The sequence below is a fragment of the Salmo trutta genome, chromosome 17, assembly GCF_901001165.1.
Source record: "Salmo trutta chromosome 17, fSalTru1.1, whole genome shotgun sequence".
In the NCBI taxonomy this organism is placed as follows: Eukaryota; Metazoa; Chordata; class Actinopteri; order Salmoniformes; family Salmonidae; genus Salmo; species Salmo trutta.
Window position 1 is genome coordinate 17,008,949 of NC_042973.1, and position 18,319 is coordinate 17,027,267.

At 43.6% G+C, this 18,319-nt stretch overlaps 1 protein-coding gene across 4 annotated transcripts in view; it reads left to right on the forward strand.

The window, feature by feature from the left end:
* Positions 1-16,659, forward strand: part of LOC115151736 (zinc finger RNA-binding protein-like) — a 38,922-nt gene extending 22,263 nt beyond the window's left edge. For 2 of the 4 annotated variants that reach the window (XM_029695919.1, XM_029695922.1), the window contains exons 11-19: positions 5,302-5,428; positions 5,579-5,802; positions 5,983-6,154; positions 7,377-7,551; positions 10,347-10,435; positions 10,619-10,714; positions 10,831-10,942; positions 13,952-14,049; positions 14,922-16,659. In XM_029695919.1, coding sequence (XP_029551779.1) covers positions 5,302-5,428; positions 5,579-5,802; positions 5,983-6,154; positions 7,377-7,551; positions 10,347-10,435; positions 10,619-10,714; positions 10,831-10,942; positions 13,952-14,049; positions 14,922-15,095 — 1,267 coding nt within the window. In that variant the 3' untranslated portion in view covers positions 15,096-16,659. The remainder of the gene's footprint in view (positions 1-5,301; positions 5,429-5,578; positions 5,803-5,982; positions 6,155-7,376; positions 7,552-10,346; positions 10,436-10,618; positions 10,715-10,830; positions 10,943-13,951; positions 14,050-14,921) is intronic. The other 2 variants (XM_029695921.1, XM_029695923.1) reach the window with 1 other exon arrangement.
* Positions 16,660-18,319: the final 1,660 nt, after the last annotated feature.

The following is an 18,319-nucleotide window of genomic DNA, read 5'->3' on the forward strand; positions in this document are numbered from 1 at the left end:
GAGCAAAAAATAAATAACAATATGGGGATGAGGTAGTTGGGTGGGCTATTTAGATGGGCTGTGTACAATGATTGGTAAGCTGCTCTGACAGCTGATGCTTAAAGTTAGTGAGGGAGTCTCCAGCTTCAGTGATTTTTGCAATTCGTTTGTCAATGGCAGCAGAGAACTGGAAGGAAAGGCGGCCAATGGAGGTGTTGGCTTTGGGGATGACCAGTGAAATATACCTGCTGGAGCACGTGCTACGGGTGGGTGCTGCTATGGTGACTAGTGAGCTAAGATAAGGCGGGGCTTTACCTAGCAAAGACTTATAGGTGACCTGGAGCCAGTGGGTTTGGCGATGAATATGAAGCGAGGGCCAGCCAATGAGAGCATACAGGTTGCAGTGGTAGGTAGTATATGGGGCTTTGGTGACAAAACAGATGGCACTGTGATAGACTACATCCAGTTGTCTGAGGAGAGTGTTGGAGGCTATTTTGTAAATGACATCACCCGAAGTCAAGGATCGGTAGGATAGTCAGTTTTACGAGGGTATGTTTGGCAGCATGAGTGAAGGATTCTTTGTTGCGAAATAGGAAGTCGAATCTAGATTTAATTTTGGATTAGAGATGCTTAATGTGAGTCTGGAAGGAGAGTTTACAGTCTAACCAGACACCTAGGTATTTGTAGTTGTTCACATATTCTAAGTCAGACCGTCCAGAGTAGTGATGCTAGACGGGCGGGCGGGTGCGAGCAGCAATCGGTTGAAGAGCATGCATTTAGTTTTACTTGCATTTAAGAGCAGTTGGAGGCCACAGAAGGAGTGTTGTATGGCATTGAAGATCGTCTGGAGGTTTGTTAACACAGTGTCCAAAGAAGGGCCAGAAGTATACAGAATGGTGTCGTCTGCGTAGAGGTGTATCAGAGAATCACCAGCAGCAAGAGCGACATCATTGATATATACAGAGAAAAGAGTCCGCCCGAGAATTGAACCCTGTGGCACCCCCATAGACTGCCAGAGGTCCAGACAACAGGCCCTCCGATTTGACACACTGAACTCTGTCTGAAAAGTAGTTGGAGAACCAGGCGAGGCAGTCATTTGAGAAACCAAGGCTGTTGAGTCTGCCGATAAGAATGTGGTTATTGACAGAGTCGAAAGCCTTGGCCAGGTCAATGAAGATGGCTGCACAGTATTGTCTTTTATCGATGGCGGTTATATCATTTAGGACCTTGAGCGTGGCTGAGGTGCACCCATGACCAGCTCGTAAACCAGATTGCAAAGCGGAGAAGGTACGGTGGGATTCGAAATGGTCGGTGATCTGTTTGTTAACTTGGCTTTCGAAGACCTTAGATAGGCAGGGTAGGATAGATATAGGTCTGTAGCAGTTTGGGTCTATAGCCTCTCCCCCTTTGAAGAGGGGAATGACCGCGGCAGCTTTCTAGTCTTTAGGGATCTCAGACGATACGAAAGAGAGGTTGAACAGGCTAGTAATAGGGGTTGCAACAATTTCGGCAGATAATTTTAGAAAGAGAGGGTCCAGATTGTCTAGCCCAGCTGATTTGTAGGTGTCCAGATTTTGCAGAACATCAGCTAAATGAATTTGGGTGAAGGAGAAATGGGGGAGGCTTGGGAAAGTTGCTGTGAGGGGAGCAGAACTATTGACTAGTGTAGAGGTAACCAGGTGGAAAGCATGGCCAGCCGTAGAAAAATGTTGATTGAAATTCTCTATTATAGATTTATCGGTGGTGAAAGTGTTTCCTAGCCTCAGTGCAGTGGGCAGCTGGGAGGAGGTGCTCTTATTCTCCATGGACTTTAGTGTCCCAAAACTTTTTGGAGTTTGTGCTACAGGATGCACATTTTTGTTTGATAAAGCTAGCCTTTGCTTTCCTAACTGCCTGTGTATATTGGTTCCTAACTTCCCTGAAAAGTTGCATATCGCGGGGGCTATTCGATGCTAATGCAGAACGCCACAGGATGTTTTTGTGCTGGTCACGGGCAGTTAGGTCTGGGGTGAACCAAGGGCTATATCTTTTCTTAGTTCTAATTTTTTTTGAATGGGGCATGTTTATTTAAGAAGGTGAGGAAAGCACTTTTAAAGAATAACCAGGCATCCTGTACTGACGGAATGTCAATATCCTTCCAGGATACCCGGGCCAGGACGATTAGAAAGGCCTCCTCGCTGAAGTGTTTCTGGGTGCTTTTGACAGTGATGAGGGGTGGTCGTTTGACCGCGGACCCATTACGGACGCAGGCAATGAGGCAGTGATCGCTGAGATCCTGATTGAAGACCGCAGAGGTGTATTTAGAGTGCAGGTTGGTCAGGATGATATCTATGAGGGTGCCCGTGTTTATGGTTTTAGGGTTGTCCTGGTAGACGAGATTTGAGCATTGCAGTAGTCTAATCTAGAAGTGACAAAAGCATGGATTAGCTTTTCTGCATTTTTGTACAAAAAGTTTCAGATTTTTGCCATGTTACGAAGAAAAAGCTGTTCTTGATAATATTCTTGATATGTTTTTCAAAGCAGAGATCAGGGTCCAGAATAACGCAGAGGTCCTTCAGTTTTACTTGAGACGACTGTATAACCATCAAGTTTAATTGTTAGATCCAACAGAAGATCTCTTTGTTTCTTGGGACCTAGAACTAGCATCTCTGTTTTGTCCGAGTTTAAAAGTAGAACATTTGCCGCAATCCACTTCATGTCTGAAACGCAGACTTTCAAGGTAGGCTATTTTGGGGCTTCACCATGTTTCATCGAAATGTACAACTGTGTGTCATCTGCATAGCAGTTCAAGATGACATCATCAAGAGGTAGTGTGTACAGTTGAAGTCGGAAGTTTACATACACTTAGGTTGGAGTCATTAAAACTTGTTTTTCAACCACTCCACAAATTTCTTGTTATCAAAATATAGTTTTGGCAAATCACTTAGGACATCTACTTTGTGCATGACAAGTAATTTTTCCAACAATTGTTTACAGACAGATTATTTCATTTATAATTCACTGTATCACAATTCCAGTGGATCAGACGTTTAAACTAAGTTGACAGTGCCTTTAAACAGCTTGGAAAATTCAAGAAAATGATGTCTTGGCTTTAGAAGGTTATGATAGGCTAATTGACATAATTTGAGTCAATTGTAGGTGTACCTGTGGATGTATTTCAAGGCCTACCTTCAAACTCAGTGCCTCTTTGCTTGACATCATGGGGAAATCAGCCAAGACCTCAGAAAAAAAGTTGTAGACCTCCACAAGTCGGGTTCATCCTTGGGAGCAATTTCTGAAGGTACCATACCGCTCAGGAAGGAGACATGTTCTGTCTCCTAGAGATGAACGTACTTTGGTGCGAAAAGTTCAAATCAATCCCAGAACAACAGCAAAGGACCTTGTGAAGATGCTGGAGGAAACAGGTACAAAAGTATCTATATCCACAGTAAAATGAGTCCTATATCGACTCAGCAAGGAAGAAGCCGCTGCTCCAAAACCACCATTTAAAAAGCCAGACTACGGTTTGCAACTGCACATGGGGACAAAGATCGTACTTTTTGGAGAAATGTCCTCTGGCCTGATGAACCAAAAATAGAACTGTTTGGCCATAATGACCATCGTTATATTTGGAGGAAAAAGGGGGAGGCTTGCAAGCCGAAGAACACCATCCCAACCGTGAAGCACGGGGGTGGCAGCATCATGTTGTGGGGGTGCTTTGCTGCAGGGGGGATTTGTGCACTTCACAAAATAGATGGCATCATGAGGAGGAAAATGATGTGGATATATTGAAGCAGCATCTCAAGACATCAGTCAGGAAGTTAAAGCTTGGTCGCAAATGGGTCTTCCAAATAGACAATGACCCCAAGCATACTTCCAAAGTTGTGGCAAAATGGCTTAAGGACAACAAAGTCAAGGTATTGGAGTGGCCATCACCAAGCCTTGACCTCAATCCTATAGAACATTTGTGGGCAGAACTGAAAAAGTGTGCGCGAACAAGAAGGCCTACATGCCTGTCTCAGTTACACCAGCTCTGTCAGGAGGAATGGGCCAAAATTCACCCAACTTATTGTGGGAAGCTTGTGGAAGGCTACCTGTAATGTTTGACCCAAGTTAAACAATATAAAGGCAATGCTACCAAATACTAATTGAGTGAATGTAAACTTCTGACCCACTGGTAATGTGATGAAAGAAATAAAAGCTGAAATAAATAATTCTCTCTACTATTATTCTGACATTTCACATTCTTAAAATAAAGTGGTGATCCTAACTGACCTAAGACAGGCAATTTTTACTCGGATTAAATGTCAGGAATTGTGAAAAACTGAGTTTAAATGTATTTGGCTAAGGTGTATGTAAACTTCCGACTTCAACTGTGTGTGTTTGTGTGGTCCTAAAACGTAATCTTGAGGAACACCGAAACTAACAATTGATTTGTCAGAAGACAAACCATCCACTGAGACAAACTGATATCTTTTCGACAGATAAGATCTAAACCATGCAAGAACTTGTCCTTGTAGACCAATTAGGGTTTCCAATCTCTCCAAAAGAATGTAGTGAACAATGGTGTCAAAATCAGCACTAAGGTCTAGGAGCATGAGGACCGATGCAGAGCCTTGGTCTGACACCATTAAATGGTAATTTACCACCTTCACGAGTGCAGTCTTAGTACTATGATGGGGTCTGAAACATGACCGAAGCCTTTCATTTACATTATTTGTAGAAAAAGCTTCAGGAAAGCAGAAACTCACTGCTTTCCTGAAGCTTTTTCTACACATTTTGAGAGGAATGGGAGATTTGATATAGGCAGATTTGTTTTTTTTAAGTTATTTTAGTGTATATATAAATAAAAAAATAAATCAGGTCAAGGTTTGGCTTTTTCAAGATGGGCTTTATTACTGCCCCACTTTTATTGAGTTCGGTACACATTCGGAGGATAGGGAGCCATTTATGTTCAACATAGAGCTACTTCCGGTGCTTGGCCAGCCTTTCATTAGCTTAGTTGGAATAGGGTCAGATATGCAGCTTGAGGGTTTAGAGGCCATTACTATTTTTGTGAATGTGTCCAATAGATACAGGATTAAAAAACTTGAGTCTCTCAGGACAACTGAGATTTGAGGGAATACGCAGATTGAAAAAGGAGTCTGTAATTTGCTTTCTGTTGATCAAGAAGTTCTCTTGATTCCCCCTGCATAATCTTGCAAATTGCTTTCCAACTGTCTCAAAGACATTTCCTTATCTCCTGATCAGCATTTTCACCTGACAGAGATGGGTATCTCAGCAGAAAAATCTACCCAGTCAGAATATTTAATAATCCTGTTCTGTATGTGTGTCCTCTGCCAGCCGCTATGAGGAGGACATGTACTGGAGGAGGAGGGAGGAGGAGCAGTTGTACTGGGGGGAGCAGAGGCACATGATGGCCCCCCCTCCGCTCATGAGCCGGCCCGGCATGCCAGTTCCCCCCCTACTGGTGAGAATCAATCAATCAATCATTGCTCGATTTATATGAACTTGATCACTAGAGAAAAAAACTGGTGTTTTAGCTTTTCAGTTTGTTTACAGAAGTGGCTAGTTTTAAGAGGGCACCTGGTTTTATTGAGCTCTTCTCTTCTCCCCTTAGCAGCCTATGCGTCGGCCGGACTCCCCAGACGACCGCCACATCATGGCCAAACACTCCACCATCTACCCTGTAGAGGAGGAGCTGCAGGCGGTGCAGAGGATCGTCTCCCACACTGAGAGAGCCCTCAAACTGGTGTCTGTCTCCCTGCTGGAGAAAGAGCCTCCAGAGGCTGCTCCAGAGGCTGCTCCAGAGGCTGCTCCAGAGGCTGATGCTGGAGAGAAAGGGTAAGAGCTGTATGGGTCTGTACTAGTGCAGTACATCATTCACACAATGTTCTATACAACACATTTATACTTGAATGTTCTGTAACGCTGATCCCTCGTGGTGTGGGCCATGGGCATGTAGCCTGATCTGTAGCTTTTTCTTTACTCATCCCTGCTGGTCCTCTGATCTCTGGTGTATAGACCGGAAAACCAGGCGGCCCGTATGCTGAAGGGGGTGATGAGGGTGGGCATCCTGGCCAAGGGCCTGCTGCTCCATGGGGATAGGAACGTGGAGCTCATTCTGCTGGCTGCCAAGAAGCCCACCCTCTCTCTGCTGAAGGACATCGCTGAGCAGCTGCCCAAAGAAATGGCGGTAAGACCACAGTCAGCTTTCCTTTAGTGGAACCACTGTCTTTTGGGATCCGCTGTTTATGAGATGGAGGTGGGATTTTCTACATGCAGTTGGATTACACACCAGAAATATTAATCACATCAACCATTATAAGCAGCTTCCCCCCCCCCCCCCCCCATCATATTTGTTAGGCAAAGTGTCACAACAGAGGAAATCTGATCATTTTAAATACGAACCACAACTCTTGACTTCATGTCGTGAGGTTGTCATCAGGGCTAAAGTGAAAGAAATCGTCACCAACACTGGAGGAGGAACTAATTGGAAGATCTGTATCATTAATTATTAAAGGAGAGTGGATACAGATGGACATCAAGGCTATTCAAGACGAAACAGTTAAGGAGAGGACCTATACCAAACAGATTTGTCTTAAAGTACTTGTTTTCATTCAAATACTTTGGCTGCGCTTGATTGAGCCATGAGCTTGTCTGGCACAATGGAAACAATGAAATGGTAAAACAAATCATTGAGTACATTTTACATTTTTAGTCTCTCTTATCCAGAGCGACTTATAGTAGTGAATGCATACATTTCATAAAAAAAATTTCTCCGTACTGGTCCCACGTGGGAATCGAACCCACAACCCTGGTGTTGCAAACACCATGCTCTACCAACTGAGCCACACGGGACCAACTTAGCCACTAAATAAAACACAAGTGCAAATTCTGCACTCCAAGCAGGTTCAATTAAATGTTCAAAGCATTTGAAAGAAAACAAATACTTTTTGAGGCCAGGTGTAGATTAAACCTGTGGTGTGAGTGTTGCATTTCCTTCCTCTCTCCTGAACTTCTGCTACAATAAGTGTTTCATTAGTAGTGCATTTGACTGATCTTTAGTGCCACTGCCTGGTTATGACACCTGAACCCTACAGAGAGAGTGGGGCTATAGTTCAAATTTACTCCCTTAAGGTTACATAAAGCCATTGATTAAAAACATTTGTGCCCATGTATTGACAATTACTGTCTAAATATATATTTTTTATAATTCTGCATTTGTCCACTAGCACAAGGTTATCTAAATTGGCCTTTTTAAAAGCTAAATGCAGCTATTGAGAAATTATTTGAGTATCTGGGGCCAAATACATTAATCCAGTGCCCTATCAAACTAATTCCCCCTGCCCCCCCCCCAGTCCATAAAGATAACCCCTCCTCTGTAGTGAGTAATCCAGTGTCCTTTTAACCGGCAGCCATTTTCTGAAGATCAGTATGAGGTGAAGGCTCACCCTGAGGAAGCCAACATCGTGATTTTTTCGAGCAAGGAGCCAAAAATGCAGGTCACCATCTCTCTAACCTCGCCACTGATGAGGGAGGACCCTGCCCCTGACAAGGAGGAAAAGGCAGGAGACAAAGCGGCTGAGAAAGGTTAGAGAAGCCAAGCTTTCAGTCCAATAAATGCACTGTGTGTCCCCCAAACCTCAAGCTGAACAAAAAAAACTAAAATGGGACTTTTAACCAAGCACATAATGACCATTTCATCCAAATGTGGTAGATATCGTAGAATAATACTTTTGTTTCTCCCATCCCGGCCACCGATGATATGAAGTGAATTGCTTCATCATTTTGTTTCTGTTTCTTGTTTTAATTTATCCATTATTTGTAGTACCAGTAGTCCAGTTGTTTTTCACTTTCCTTTGTCTGATATGGAAATCTAAAGCCGGGCTCTCCGACCTTTCTATGCCATTAGGGTTTGTGTGTGTTTCTCTGAACATGCCCAGATAGGCCCTATGAAACCATGACAACAATGAAAGTACTGAGCTATGTGAAGATGAAGCCCAGGGATAAGGGTGCATTTAACACTGATTTAACATTGTCTATTTAACATTGTCCATGTCTATTTCTGTCATGTAATTGGTCAATAGTTGCTAAGGGATTTCACAAGGTCCCATGACCTTCCCACACTTCCATCTCTCATGCCTGCAAACTGAAACGGCATTATCAAAGTATTGATGGACAAGGTGTTGGAGTGTAATTCTATCCCCACACAATGGTCTCTATTAAAGTTGGGACAAGATTTATGAATTGATTAGGCTGCTATGCCATTCAACCCCTGTTGCAGTGCAGCACACTCTTAGAACCATTGTGAGATGTAAAACACTCCCTCACCTATTTGAGCTGATTTCACCTTTTTCTATTACTGTATACACTACTTGGAAAACAAATTATATTTCCCATTGCTTAAGTTGTGTTTGGGTTTGTTGATCAGTGTGTCTGCCTGTATCAGCAGACCTAGACAACCATACAGTATGTACATGTATATCCCCCTGTACCAGAGGATCTAACGCAGGGGTGGGCAATGTTTTTTTGCTGAAGGGCCACATTGGGATTACCAAATTTTGTGGAGGGCCACGCAGATTATTTTACGGACCGAATTGTTTGTCGAAAGCAATTTACGGGCCTGAAAAATGGCAGTTATTTGAAATATGTACACTACCGTTCAAAAGTTTGGGTCACTTAGAAATGTCCTTGCTTTTGAATAAACACTTTTTGTTGTCCATTTAAAATAACAGCAAATTGATCAGAAATACAGTGTAGACATTGTTAATGTTGTAAATTGTAGCTGGAAACGGCTGATTTTTAATGGAACATCTACATAGGCGTACAGACGCCCATTATCAGCAACCATCACTCCTGTGTTCCAATGGCACGTTGTGTTAGCTAATCCAAGTTTATCATTTTAAAAGGCTAATTGATCATTAGAAAACCCTTTTGCAATTATGTTAGCACAGCTGGAAACTGTTGTTCTGATTTAAAGAAGCAATAAAACTGGCTACCTTTAGACTAGTTGAGTATCTGGAGCATCAGCATTTGTGGGTTCGATTACAGGCTCAAAATGGCCAGAAACAAAGCACTTTCTTCTGAATCTCGTCAGTCTATTCTTGTTCTGAGAAATGAAGGCTATTCCATGCGAGAAATTTCCAAGAAACTGAAGATCTGGTAGAACGCTGTGTACTACTACCTTCACAGAACAGCGCAAACTGGCTCTAACCAGAATAGAAAGAGTAGGAGGCCCCGGTGCACAACTGGGCAAGAGGACAAGTACATTAGTGTCTAGTTTGAGTAACAGATGCCTCACAAGTCCTAAACTGGCAGCTTCATTAAATAGTACCCGCAAAACACCAGTTAAACGTCAACAGTGAAGAGGCGACTCCGTGACGCTGGCCTTCTAGGCAGAGTTGCAAAGAAAAAGCCATATCTCAGACTGGTCAATGAAAAGATTAAGATGGGCAAAAGAACACTGGACAGAGGAACTCTTCCTAGAAGGACAGCATCCCGGAGTCGCCTCTTCACTGTTGATGTTGAGACTGGTGTTTTGCGAGTACTATTTAATAACGTTTTATGGTTATTTCTGATCGATTTGATATTTTAATGGTCAATTATTTTTATTTTCTTTCAAAAACAAATACATTTCTAAGTGACCCAAAACTTTTGAATGGTAGTGTATGTCCGTTTATAATTTCTACTTACTTTCTATTTGGTTTTAGATGCTTGAGTGGCCTGGAGTGTATTTTTTCTTCTTCTCCCAAATAAGCCCCCCCCCCCACACACACACACACACACACACACATACAACATGTTTTACTCAAACCTCCCGCGGGCAGGATTGAATATGCTCGTTGGCCAGTTCCAGCCCACGGGCTGTAGTTTGTCCACCCCTGCGGTAATGTCTACCACTCTTGCCACAACAGTCTCTAGGAACATGGAAGTATGGAAAGCCCCATGGTACTGCTTACTGTAGCTTATCTTGTGAAATTACTAAGAAGTTACCATTTGGCATTCCATATGTCTATTCAGTTCAATATGTCTGTCTATTGATAAATAGTGTGACATGGCAATGGATGCATTAAGAACATCAAGTCCCAAATCAGAATTCCTTTAGTTCCCAACTTGAATGCATTGTAGGCACATTGTCTTACCATGGAAACGATTTGTGGGAAGACAGTCTGATGTAATCATTGTGTTGAATTATCCTGTTTGTCATCTTTTGTTAATCAACACATCCAATGCAATCACTTAAAAAATATTTAAATATCTCTTGTTATTACCGGGCCATAACCCATAAATCTATGTGAAACAGTACTGTAGGTGACACTGCTGGACAGTCATATGTGATCGATCAGTAATCAATGAGCCAGTGTGTCCTTTCTCTCCTACTCTAGGGGTGCCTGAGAAAGACCCTGCTGATGTTCTGAACCAGAACAAGTGCCTGGAATACCTAGCTGCTCTGAGACATGCCAAGTGGTTCCAGGTAAAGACAATATGTACAATGGATCACTTCAAAGTAGCTGGAGTCCCAGATCAGGACGATGAGAGCAATGGAGTTGGCAAGATGGCACAAACAGATCTGGGACTCAGGCTAACTCCAAAGTACTCCAGGCTAGCCTCTGTAACACTGTCCTGTAACAGGTGTGTGTGTGTGTGGCATCTACAGGCTCGTGCCAATGGTCTTCAGTCCTGTGTGATCATCATTAGAGTGTTACGGGATCTTTGCCAGCGAGTGCCAACCTGGGGCAAGATGCCATCCTGGGTGAGGATGTTCTGTCTCAGTGTTCAGCTTTTCTAAGGAAGCTAGTTGATGATAATTGAAGTTTTTGATTGTGTGAATTGTCTTACGTGGCGTGTGTGTCCTTTCCCTGTGTTCAGGCTATGGAGCTGCTGGTAGAGAAGGCCATCAGCAGTGCCACAGGGCCCCTCAGCCCAGGGGAAGCCATGCGTCGGGTCCTGGAATGTATCGCTACCGGCATCCTACTGCCAGGTGAGGTAGTTTTAGTATTAGTTAGGCAGGGTGGGATCACCCCACATCTATTAGTTAGGCAGGGTGGGTGGGATCACCCCACATCTCTTAGTTAGGGAAGGGTGGGTGGGATCACCCCACATCTATTAGTTAGGCAGGGTGGGTGGGATCACCCCACATCTATTAGTTAGGCAGGGTGGGTGGGATCACCCCACATCTATTAGTTGGGCCAGGTTCACCCCACATCTATTAGTTAGGCAGGGTGGGTGGGATCACCCCACATCTATTAGTTAGGGCAGGGTGGGTGGGATCACCCCACATCTATTAGTTAGGGCAGGGTGGGTGGGATCACCCCACATCTATTAGTTAGGGCAGGGTGGGTGGGATCACCCCACATCTATTAGTTAGGCAGGGTGGGTGGGATCACCCCACATCTATTAGTTAGGGCAGGGTGGGTGGGATCACCCCACATCTATTAGTTAGGCAGGGTGGGTGGGATCACCCCACATCTATTAGTTAGGCAGGGTGGGTGGGATCACCCCACATCTATTAGTTAGGGCAGGGTGGGTGGGATCACCCCACATCTATTAGTTAGGGCAGGGTGGGTGGGATCACCCCACATCTATTAGTTAGGGCAGGGTGGGTGGGATCACCCCACATCTATTAGTTAGGCAGGGTGGGTGGGATCACCCCACATCTATTAGTTAGGCAGGGTGGGTGGGATCACCCCACATCTATTAGTTAGGGCAGGGTGGGTGGGATCACCCCACATCTATTAGTTAGGCAGGGTGGGATCACCCCACATCACATTGATCCCGTGTGGCTCAGTTGGTAGAGCATGGCGCTTGCAATGCCAGGGTTGTGGGTTCGATACCCCCAGGGGACCAGTATGAAAATGTATGCGCTACTGGAAGTCGCTCCGGATAAGAGCATCTGCTAAATTACAACCCACCTGGGTGCTTTCCACTGGTCATTCAGGGTCCAAGGGGAAACTTGCGGTTTGCACTGTACAGTGTGCTTTGTCAGCGGTAAACATAGCTCTGAACATGAAGTAAGTTGTACAAAGAGGTGGTACGTAAGCAGTGAGTGGAACAATCTAAATTGAGAGAGAGAGAGAGAGTGAGAGAGTGAGCGATATATATACACTGCTCAAAAAAATAAAGGGAACACTTAAACAACACAATGTAACTCCAAGTCAATCACACTTCTGTGAAATCAAACTGTCCACTTAGGAAGCAACACTGATTGACAATAAATTTCACATGCTGTTGTGCAAATGGAATAGACAACACGTGGAAATTATAGGCAATAAGCAAGACACCCCCAATAAAGGAGTGGTTCTGCAGGTGGAGACCACAGACCACTTCTCAGTTCCTATGCTTCCTGGCTGATGTTTTGGTCACTTTTGAATGCTGGCGGTGCTTTCACTCTAGTGGTAGCATGAGACGGAGTCTACAACCCACACAAGTGGCTCAGGTAGTGCAGCTCATCCAGGATGGCACATCAATGCGAGCTGTGGAAAGAAGGTTTGCTGTGTCTGTCAGCGTAGTGTCCAGAGCATGGAGGCGCTACCAGGAGACAGGCCAGTACATCAGGAGACGTGGAGGAGGCCGTAGGAGGGCAACAACCCAGCAGCAGGACCGCTACCTCCGCCTTTGTGCAAGGAGGAGCACTGCCAGAGCCCTGCAAAATGACCTCCAGCAGGCCACAAATGTGCATGTGTCTGCTCAAACGGTCAGAAACCGACTCCATGAGGGTGGTATGAGGGCCCGACGTCCACAGGTGGGGGTTGTGCTCACAGCCCAACACCGTGCAGGACGTTTGGCATTTGCCAGAGAACACCAAAATTGGCAAATTCGCCACTGGCGCCCTGTGCTCTTCACAGATGAAAGCAGGTTCACACTGAGCACGTGACAGACGTGACAGAGTCTGGAGACGCCGTGGAGAACGTTCTGCTGCCTGCAACATCCTCCAGCATGGCCGGTTTGTTTGTTTGTTTGAGTTTATTTTTACAGGGACAGTGCACATTAATCAACGGTTAGTCAGTCATGGTGTGGGGTGGCATTTCTTTGGGGGGCCGCACAGCCCTCCACGTGCTCGCCAGAGGTAGCCTGACTGCCATTGGGTACCGAGATGAGATCCTCAGACCCCTTGTGAGACCATACGCTGGTGCGGTTGGCCCTGGGTTCCTCCTAATGCAAGACAATGCTAGACCTCATGTGGCTGGAGTGTGTCAGCAGTTCCTGCAAGAGGAAGGCATTGATGCTATGGACTGGCCCGCCCGTTCCCCAGACCTGAATCCTATTGAGCACATCTGGGACATCATGTCTCGCTCCATCCACCAATGCCACGTTGCACCACAGACTGTCCAGGAGTTGGCGGATGCTTTAGTCCAGGTCTGGGAGGAGATCGTTCAGGAGACCATCCGCCACCTCATCAGGAGCATGCCCAGGCGTTGTAGGGAGGTCATACAGGCATGTGGAGGCCACACATACTACTGAGCCTCATTTTGACTTGTTTTAAGGACATTACATCAAAGTTGGATCAGCCTGTAGTGTGGCTTTCCACTTTAATTTTGAGTGTGACTCCAAATCCAGACCTCCATGGGTTGATAAATTGGATTTCCATTGATTATTTTTTTGTGATTTTGTTGTCAGCACATTCAACTATGTAAAGAAAAAAGTATTTAATAAGATTATTTCTTTCATTCAGATCTAGGATGTGTTGTTTAAGTGTTCCCTTTATTTTTTGAGCAGTGTATGTGTATATATATATATACATGTGATATATATATATATATATATATATATATATATATATATATATATCACACACACACACACACAGAGTACCAGTCAAAAGTTTGGACACCTACTCATTCCAGAGTTTTTCTTTATATTTACTATTTTCTACATTGTAGAATAATAGTGAAGACATCAAAACTATGAAATGACATATGGAATCATGTAGTAACCAAAAAAGTGTTAATCAAATCAGTGTGTGTACTGATTTTGTGTTCCTCTTTCTTAGACGGTCCTGGGCTGCTGGACCCCTGTGAGAAGCACCAAACCGATGCTCTGGGGAGCATGACCAAACAAGCCAGGGAAGACATTACTGCCAGCGCACAGGTACGCTCACTACCACACTCTCACCATGTGATTGGTATAATCAACTTTAACATTTGTTGGTCTACCATCTTAGACTGGGAAACTGTGCTGCGTACAGAAGACATTGAATATGAATTTCTGTGAAGAAATCATGGATAAGGTGTGTGTGTGTGTGTGTGTGTGTACACACACAACCTTTAAACCCCCTATGTTTCTTTGAGACTCCTCTTTCAATCTCACTGAGATCTCTTCTAATATTGAGTTGCACCCTCTTGCGCTTTTGTCCTCAGAACAGCCTGAATTCGTCAGGGCATGGACTCTACAAGGTGTCAAACGTTCCACAGGGATGCTGGCCCATGTTAACTCCAATGCTTTCCACAGTTGTGTCAAGTTGGCTGGATGTCCTTTGGGTGGTGGACCATTCTTGATACACATGGGAAACTGTTGAGCATGAAAAACCCAACAGCGTTGCAGTTCTTGACACAAACCTGGTGCGCCTGGCATCTACTAACATACCCTGTTCAAAGGCACTTACATTAGTCTTGCCTATTCACCCTCTGAATGGCACACACAATCCTTGTCTCAATTGTCTCCAGGCTTAAAAATCTTTCTTTAACCTGTCTCCTCCCCTTCATCTACACTGATTTGAAGTGGATTTAACAAGTGACATCAATCAAGGGATCATAGCGTTGACCTGGATTCACTTGGTCAGTCTGTCATGGAAAGAGCAGGTGTTCTTAAGGTTTTGTACACTCATATCCATCTAACTTAAACCCCTAGTTATTATGCTAGCTCTAATTACACTCCATTCGTCTATGATTTTTACCCATTGATATGTGTGACAATGGAATGTGTTTGAAGTCCACTGATCCTCCTCTCGTCTCTGATTCCAGCATGCTCTGCGACTGCTGGCGTTCCGTCAGATCCACAAGGTTCTGGGTATGGACTCCCTGCCGGCGTCCAAGGCCAGCGCTCGGAACCGCAAGCGCAGGCGGGACGGGAGCGAGACGGGAGAGGGGGAGGTCAAGAAAGACAAGAAGGACGATACAGAAGAGGTGGATGCTTGATCTCTGACAGTGTTAGCTTGGATGGCCGTCTGGTTTTGCTTCTAATGTTGGCATGAGAATGATAGAGTAAAACAGAAACATATCAGCACCCAGGCTAGAGCAGGTTAGTAGTCTATACTGGCAGAATGTCACATCCTTTACGTTTATTTTTAATTCGCAGAATCTATATGAATATAACTGACTTAGTTGTAACATTTGTCTCCCCTAGAGGGAATGGGAGGGGAAAGGTAAAGATGATTTACTCTTAAAATTGTGCTGAAAATTGACTTTAACGTCAGACTGACTTACTGAGGTTTCTAGGAGTTAATGACTGATAGCCTGGTCCCAGATCTGTATGTGCTTCATGACAATCATCAGAGGAGTTTGCTAAAGCACATACTGATCTGGAACCAGGCTAAATGATTGCATCATTCCATTTCCAGAATATTTGCCCACTCAACTTCTGAAGCCCTCCCATTTACAGTACCTGTACCAACCACTGTTCCTTACATTGTTTTGTATGTACTGTAAGGACTTTTCCCCCTGCTTTTCTTATTGAAGAGAAGATTTAATCCTTTACTGTACAGGCCATTTATCATATACTGAAGACTGCAGGAGTTACTCATTTAGGTGCATATATTGGGTTTATTTTCATCCTACCCACAGCTGGCAGCACCCAAGTAATCATCACTTCAGAGCGCAGCTGCACAGGACCAGATCGTAATGCCCATGGTCAATTTGGTTTGACATTCGATATCGCTATTGGGTTAGTTAGGGACCATCAGTAAATTGCACAATGTACATGGGACATTTAAAAATATCAATAGCTCCAAATTTCAATGACTTAACATCAAACCAACTATACATTTTAGAAATGAATATACAAATATTGAAAGAATTTAAAGAGAACAGGTGTGCAACATGAAGTTATTGTCTCATTTACATTGTGTAATTTATTGACAGTCCCTAACTAGCTCCACAGACAGGCTATCCAAAGTCAACCCAACTTTGCCACAGTTGCACACCAGGAGGCTGAAGCGACTTGGTGAAAGAAGTTGGCTAACTTGCTAGCTAGACTACTTTGAGACATGGTTAGACTGTTTCAAGTTATCTAGAAGGGTGAGTGAATGTAACTACTGTTTTGGCATAGTTAAAGTACAAATACTTCCCACGTTCAAACACAGACGAGTAACCCACATCAATGCACGCCTCCGAAACCATTCTGTCGCATTTCCTAATGAGACTTGAAACCAAGTACATTAAAGTAAGTTTTAAAAATGTACAGTCCATTGTGCCAAAATTGCAGGCAATGACAAATAAAATGCTAAAGCTGTAAAGAAAGACTGAAAACAGCGCTTTGTAAAGCACTCTCTCTGTGTAGTCTAAAGATGTCTATAAATTTGTCAGACACCTGTAAAGAAAAAAAATCTGCATTTTTGAAGATGTGATTGATTGCACCACAAAACGCTTTTAAGGAAATCACTGGGTTATAGAATATGTTTTGTGTAAGAGGAGTTGACAGATAGCTCCTATGTTGCACAGTCTATGTCTAGCATGCTATGAGAATAAAGCTCTTATGAAATGAGTTATTCTATGCAGCCATATTCTTTGCATTTAAAAATCTGTCTTTTGTGGAGTGTTTGGAGATTTCATATAATTAATTGATTGGACTTAAATAGCGCTTTTCTAGACATCCAAAAGCTCTTTACATATAGTTGAAGTTGGAAGTTTACATACACCATAGCCAAATATATTTAAATTCAGTTTTTCACAATTCTTGACATTTAATCCTTGTAATAATTCCCTGTTAGGATCACCACCTTATTTTAAGAATATGAAATGTCAGAATAATAGTAGAGAAAGTGATTTATTTCAGTTTTTATTTCTTTCATCACATTCCCAGTGGGTCAGAAGTTTACATACACTCAATTATTATTTTGTAGCATTGCCTTTATATTGTTTAACTTGGGTCAAACGTTACGGTAGCCTTCCACAAGCTTCCCACAATAAGTTGGGTGAATTTTGGCCCATTCCTCCTGACAGAGCTGGTATAACTGAGTCAGGTTTGTAGGTCTCCTCGCTTGCACACGCTTTTTCAGTTCTGCCCACACATTTTCTATGGGATTGAGGTCAGGGCTTTGTGATGGCCACTCCAATAACTGGACTTTGTTGTCCTTAAGCCATTTTGCCACAACTTTGGAAGTATGCTTGGGGTCATTGCCATTTTGAAGACCCATTTGCGACCAAGATTTAACTTCCTGACTGATGTCTTGAGATGTTGCTTCAATATATTCACATAATTTTCCTGCCTTATGATGCCATCTATTTTGTGAAGTGCAGCAAAGCACCCCCACAACGTGATGCTGCCACCCCCGTACTTCACGGTTGGGATGGTGTTCTTCGGCTTGCTAGCCTCCCCTTTTTTCCTCCAAACATAACGCTGGTCATTATGGCCAAACAATTCTATTTTTGGTTCGTCAGACCAGAGAACAGTTCTCCAAAAAGTACGATCTTTGTCCCCATGTGCAGTTGCAAACCGTTGTCTGGCTTTTTTGATTGCGGTTTTGGAACAGTGGCTTCTTCCTTGCTGAGTGGCCTTTCAGGTTATGTCGATATAGGACTCGTTTTACTGTGGATATAGATACTTTTACCTGTTTCCTCCAGCATCTTCACAAGGTCCTTTGCTGTTGATTTGAACTTTTCACACCAAAGTACATTCATCTCTAGGATACAGAATGCGTCTCCTTCTTGAGCCGTGTGACGGCTGCATGGTCCCATGGTGTTTATACTTGCGTACTATTGTTTGTACAGATGAACGTGGTACCTTCAGGCATTTTGGAAATTGCTCCCCAGGAAGAACCAGACTTGTGGAGGTCTACAATTTTTTTTTTTTTTCTGAGGTCTTGGCTGATATCTTTTGATTTTCCCATGATGCCAAGCAAAGTGGTACTGAGTTTGAAGGTAGGCCTTGAAATATGTCCACTGGTGCACCTCCAATTGACTCAAATTTACTCAAATGATGTTAGCCTATCAGAAGCTTCTAAAGCCATGACATTTTCTGGAATTTTCCAAGCTGTTTAAAGGCACAGTCAACTTAGTGTATGTAAACTTCTGACCCACTGGAATTGTGATACAGTGAAATAATCTGTCTGTAAACAATTGTTGTAAAAATTACTTGTCATGCACAAAGTAGATGTCCTAACCGACTTGCCAAAACTATAGTTTGTTCACAAGAAATTTGTGGA